General features: G+C 66.6%; 1 protein-coding gene across 1 annotated transcript in view; it reads left to right on the forward strand.

Annotated features, from left to right (window-relative positions):
* The first annotated feature begins 331 nt into the window (after positions 1–331).
* Positions 332–5,862, forward strand: part of LOC102984863 (GRAM domain-containing protein 4) — a 15,398-nt gene continuing 9,867 nt past the window's right edge. Inside the window, exons 1-6 of the mRNA XM_055085708.1 lie at positions 332–430; positions 1,869–2,146; positions 2,543–2,568; positions 3,150–3,241; positions 4,530–4,621; positions 5,707–5,755. Of these exons, the coding sequence (XP_054941683.1) occupies positions 332–430; positions 1,869–2,146; positions 2,543–2,568; positions 3,150–3,241; positions 4,530–4,621; positions 5,707–5,755 (636 nt within the window). The remainder of the gene's footprint in view (positions 431–1,868; positions 2,147–2,542; positions 2,569–3,149; positions 3,242–4,529; positions 4,622–5,706; positions 5,756–5,862) is intronic.

Raw genomic sequence — 5,862 nt, forward strand, 5'->3', positions numbered from 1 at the left:
CTCCGTAGCAGATGCAAGGCATTCGATCAAAACGTGACTTTATTTTCTCCTAAAAATACAACGCGACATCTCTCCCGGCCCTTCCCCAAAGAGGAATCACGTCGTGGTCGCACCGGCTGCTTGGCCCCTGGCCTGGCGACCTGCTTCCAGAGGCCGGCTGTCCCGGCAGGGGGGTGAGTGGGGAGGTGGGGTCAGCTGCGGGCATTGTGCCCCAGCACCCCCAGGTCAGGACGCAGAGCTCCTTTCAGTGCCTTTTCTCTCCACCCCGGGCTCGAGTTCCTTATCTCCCTCCACACTTGGCACTTTCTGAAACTCTCCTTCAGAGGACGGCATGGGAGGAAACTGGGCTTCTCGAGGGGCCGGACTCGTGGTGGACCCGGGCCCCTCGCAGGCTGAGGAGGTGGGAGAGGGGGTAGCGTTAGGGTTGACGGTAAGCCCCTGCCTGTGCTGGGGGCTCAGAGGGCCACACCAGGAGGACCTTCGGTTAAGCCCGGCCCAGTTTCAAGGTGAGGAGACCAGGGCCCGGAAGGGAAGGCCTCTCAGGCTTACGCTCCAGGTGGAGGCTGAGCTCAGACCAGAGCCGGGCCGTGAACCCCCATCTGCTGTCCAGAGAGGGAGGCGCCTCTTTCCCAGGGCCCCGGTGCTGGGGCCGCAGACAGGCCAGCCGGGTGCGGCATTGGCTGCTGTGTCCGCTGGGTCATAGTCCCCTTGGGTTCTCGGGGTTCGTGGCCAGTGGCCGGGGTCCCGAGCCAGGAGCAGCACTCGAGACCCCCCCCAGCCCGGCCAAGGCCCCTGCTGTGTGTGGCAATTGATGAGCCTCCTGCACTCATGGGAGGTGTCAGAGGAGAGCCCTTCCACCCCGTACCCACACTGAGGGTCACCGTGTCGTGCTCTGTGTGGGAGGTGGGGCGTGTGGGTAGGGAGGGAAGGACCCCACCAAGTGCAGCCCCGGGGACGTAGGTGGCGGGGACGGCTGCCCTGCGCGGTGCTGGGGCCGAGGGGCTCGGGAGTGCCGTGAGGCCTGTCCGCTCGGGCAGCCCGCCTGACCTAGACCCGGGGTCGGCAAACTACAGCTCCCCATCTGCCTTTACGTTGAAAAAACTCTTTTTACGCTTTTAAATGGTTGAAAAAAAAATCAAAAGGATTTGACACGTGAATGTTACATAAATTTCCAATTTCAGCGCCGTCAGTGTGGTTTCCTGGGGACGCGGCCACGCCCGTCCCATCACTCACTGTCCACGGCTGCTGTCCAAGCGGTTATAGGGCCGAGCCTGCCTAGACGCTCGCCCTAGAGACCCTGTCGTGCTCCAGGTGGGCTGCGAGAACCCCGGGCCCTTGCCGCCCCTCCTCTGGGCATCTCTGAGCCTCGCGGCCTCTGCGTGCACCACCCTCCATCCCCTGGCCTCCGTCCCTTCGAGCTGGCAGCACACGACCACCCGCGTGCGCTCCATCCCCCACTAACTGTGGTGGGACGGCGCCCCCTGCAGGTGACTCCACGACCTGCTCTCCGAAGGGACAGACTTGTTCCGCGGGATTTGGGCTGGTTTTCTCGAGTCCGATGTGGGGGACTTCACTCGCTGGGGCCCCAGCGGACCACAGCCCCTGACGCACGCCCACTGGCTGTTCCCCAGGGTCCGGGTGTCCCTGGGAGTGAGCCCACCTGGCCACTTCCCAGACCAGCCAGTGTGCCCGGCGGCGGGGGGTGGTCCACACAGCGCCAGCGGTGGGCTGAGAGCCCGCCTGGACGGCATCTGCGCTGGGGACAGCCTCCAACAAGCCGGGGGTCGGTGTGAGGAACACGGGGACCCCCGGGGTCTGCATTGCTTGGTTTGCACCTCGTGGTGAAGTGGGTCGGGCTCTGTTCTCAGGGCACCCGGCCCCTCACGGTTCTGGCGCGGACGTGCCCTTGCCGGCCCGGCCGGGAGCCCCATCCGCCAGTGCCCCGGCCTCTGCCGCTCTGTAAGGCCCCTCTCGGCCTGCTGCCCTCACCCGGCCCCCCGCCCCGTCCTGCAGACCGACGGAGCCAAGGGCTGTGCCCCCGTGTCCAGAAGTGGTTCTACGAGAAATTCGGGGAGTACGTGGAAGACTTCCGGTTCCAGCCCGAGGAGAGCACGGTGGAGACGGAGGAGCCCCTCAGCGCCCGGAGGTGGGGCCCTGGTGGAGGTCAGGGTGGAGGGATGGAGTGGGATGGCCCCCGGGGCTCCCTGGGCCCGGCTCTGCGGCGTCCCGGCAGGACAGGCCTCCTTGGGGCCGGCGAGCAAAGCCGGGGAGGTTTCGCGGGGGGCGGCTGCCCGGCCGTGCCCCCCAGTCAGTGGTCGTACTGGTGCTTTGCGACAGACGCCACGCGGGGACGGTGGCGACCCCGAGAGTGCCCGCGGGCCGGGCCGGGCCCTCAGACTCGGGTGGGGGCAGCATGGGTGGGAGACGAGGAAGCCGCCCCCCGTGGGTCACCCGTGCTCCCCGAGGGCCCGCAGGGAGCTGCGGGGTCAGGACGCGGCTGCAGCCGAGTGTGTGCTGGCGCTCATCTCTTCCCCCCTCTTAGGTTGACCGAGAACATGAGGAGGCTCAGTAAGTACCCGGCGTGGACTTAGTAAGTACCCGCTCGTCTCTGTGGCCGTGTGAGCCGCTGGGGCTGGGGCTGCCCGGGCGGTGACTGCGGTCTTGCACTGAACTGGACTTGCTCCGGAAGCACGTTTTTCAGGAGTTCCCAGCCCAGCCTTCTTCCTAAGGCTGGGAAGCAAGTCCCAGGCCCACCCCGTCTGTCTGTCCGCCCCTGGCCCGTGGCCAGAAGCCGAGTTTCCCTCCAGGCCTGGGAGCCCCAGCAAAACGTGGTGCTTCTCCAGATACTTGTCAGGGCCCGGGGTGTGCGAACTAAAGCCCCGTTCCCCGCCTGAGGGCACGGGCCGGGGCAGACAGGCAGACAGACGTCTCCTCGCGGGGACGGAGGACAGGCCACAGCCCAGGAGTGCCCGCGAGAGCGCTGGCCTGGGGTCAGGCGCGCCGGGAGCCTGCGACGGTTGGGGTTTGCTTTGCTCCTTTTGGTTCCCTCCCCCGCCCCGCACCGCCAGCTGGTGCAGCAGCCGGACCGCCAGGTGTGTCCGAGGGCCGGGCTAGCGCCGGCCTGACCATGTGGTCCGTTCTCTCCCCAGAGCGCGGTGCCAGGCCTGTCACCAGCTTTGTGAAGAACCTCTCTGCCTTATCCGACTGGTACTCCGTGTACACGTCCGCCATCGCCTTCACCGTGAGTGCTCCCCGCGGGTGGGTGGCGGGGTGTGCACCCTCCCTGAGGTTTCCTGAGGCACCCGCCCATCTCTGCTGTGCGGGACAGCTTCCGGCCTCGCTGTTTCCGTCTGTAAAGCGGGCTGCAGGGCAGTTATAAGGACTGGATAAGGGTGTCGTGGGGTGCAGCCTGGAGCCGGCAGTGGGGCTCCCCGCCTGCCCAGAATTCCCCCAGCAGCGTTCTCGGGAGAGGGCCTCGTGCCAAGCTTATGGCCGACATTCCCAAGTGGGTTGGGGAAGGGCCGGTGGGGCGGTGTGTCTGCTTGTGCAGAAACCAGCCGTCCCTCCCATCAGGCACCGGCGGCTGGGGGAGGCTCCTGGCGGGCGTGCAGTGGCCTAGGGGAGGTAGGCGGCGTTGGGCCAGCATCACGGGGTGCTTTGGGGAAGGCAGGCCCAGTCGCAGTCTGAATTGTCCTGCGGTGGCTGCTCCCAGCCCTGCCCGGGGAGACCCTGCTGTCCAGTGGGAGGAGGATGGAGACGGAGAGCCACAGCCCCCAAAGGCCCCATCTCTGCAGAGGCCCCCATAGGTGGCCTCCACCTGAGAGGGTCCTGAGGGCCGCCCTGAAGCCCCAGGGGCCCCCCCACCGGGGAGATGGGTGTTGTGCACATGCAGAGGACAGGCCGTGGTGGCCAGGGGCCAGCCCCCTTCACCCTGGAGGTCTCCTCCGGCCACCCTTCACAAGCACTCTGCCCCATGGGGCCTCGGCTGCTTTGGGTCCCAGGTCCCTGGTTCCGCCTGGGTGTTTCGGCTGAGCTAACCCTGCCCGCCGCTCAGACCACCTGCCAGGCCTCCTCCTGAACCCACTGCATCCGTCCCCTACCCTCTCTGAGCGCCAGCGCTGTGCCCAGCACCCTGCCTGCCCTGGGGCGCGGGGAAGACTGTCAGCAGTGCTGGGTACGCGGATGCCTCCGGCTCTGGCAGGTGGGCCCGCAGCGGCGGTGGGCCAGGACCTCTCTGCGGGGTCAGCCCTCGTCCTGTGATCCCGGGCCACGTCCAGGCTACTCCTTCCGGGGCATAACCGCTCCCCGCCCACCCAGAGCAGTGTTTCTGTCTCACCTCCTCCCTGAGCGGGTTTGTCTACGCTGCGTGCCCTGGTCCTCGGGCCTGCGGAGGGCCGCCGGGGCCTGGTCTCCCTGCCTGCGAGCGCGGCCTGCCTGGCTGGGAGAGAGAGGGATCTGGTGTGTCCTGAACCACGCGGGCAGGTCGCCTGACTGTCTCCCTCCCGACTTGTTTCTCTCCAAACCCGCAGGTGTACATGAACGCCGTGTGGCATGGCTGGGCCATCCCCATGTTCTTATTTCTAGCAATTTTGAGGTTATCCCTCAATTACCTCATAGCCAGGTAGGTGCGCCGGTTGGTTGCGTGTGTGCGGCTGTGCTGTCTTCCCGCGTTACACGCACGGCAGGGCGCGTGCCGAGCCGGCTCTGTGTCACGTGCTGGCGTTTTGGGAGGTCGTCCTCTGATCGTCCCCGAGCCCCCAGGAGGATGGTTTGCTGCAGCGGGCAGGGTGATTCCCAAACCCCAGCAGCTCTTTCCAGCAGGCTGCCAGCGGGGGCCGGCTTTGGGGCCACTCCGGTCGTGCTGCTTTGGGGCAGGAAAGTCCCCCCTCCACACACACCTCGGCAGTGACGTCCCAGTGGGCGGAGGGGCGCGGGCGGAGCTGCAGCGGCTCCGTGCCCTGGGAGGTCCCCACTGGTCGGGGTGCAGGCGCCGGAGAGGCGCTGGGACTCTGCATCCCCAGAGCCCAGGGCCACGCGGTGTCTTCCCTGCGCCCTCTCCGAGCACCCGCTGTCCATCTCGAGGCTGGGGGCGGGCGGCGCTATCGGAAGCCAGCACGCTGGGGTGGGAACCCCGCGTCCCCGGGCCCTCCCGGGTCTGTGTGGACCTGAGGTCGCCCCACAGAGTGAACCCCGGCTTCACGTCGGGCCTAAGAGGAGGCCCTGCCTTCTGTATTTTCACTGAGCCGTTCAAAAGTTCACTTTACGCACTCTTTTTCTAGGTGCTTCTCTGCGGCTGTCTAAGTTGGTTCATTCGAAAATGTTTCTAGTAGAAAACTTTTAAGCGCTTATGAAAGGGTTCTCCGTGCCCAGACTAGACGTGGTTCACTAAAGTTGTTGCCACTTCCTTGACTTATTTTGAGAGGCCCGTCACCTCTGGGTGCCTGTAGATGTGTGCCCACCCCCAGGAGGGCCCCCGGGGAGGGATCCGTGGGGGTGACCTGGGTCATCTCCTCTCTGGAGCCTAGGAGGGGCCCCTGGTGGTCTCGGCAGATGGCCGGGTGTTTCTGAAGCTCCTGTCCCAGTGGCCAAAATTTCCGGGGGCGGCTCCTCGTTGGGAGCACAGGCCTGGTGACGTGACGTCACGCCTCTACGGCCACCGCCTGCAGACGACGCTCTTGTAAAGGCGTGCTGTCTCCTGTTTGCCAGGGGCTGGAGGATACAGTGGAGCATCGTGCCTGAAGTGTCCGAAGTGGTGGTGAGTCCTGGGAGGGGCTCCGTCACCGGGGGGGGGGGGGGGGGGGCGGCCAGGCTCTACCCGCCCGGGCTGTGCGGGGGCCGCGGGTCCCCCGAGGCCCCCCGGTG

The sequence above is a fragment of the Physeter macrocephalus genome, chromosome 6 (genome assembly GCF_002837175.3).
Source record: "Physeter macrocephalus isolate SW-GA chromosome 6, ASM283717v5, whole genome shotgun sequence".
NCBI lineage: Eukaryota > Metazoa > Chordata > Mammalia > Artiodactyla > Physeteridae > Physeter > Physeter macrocephalus.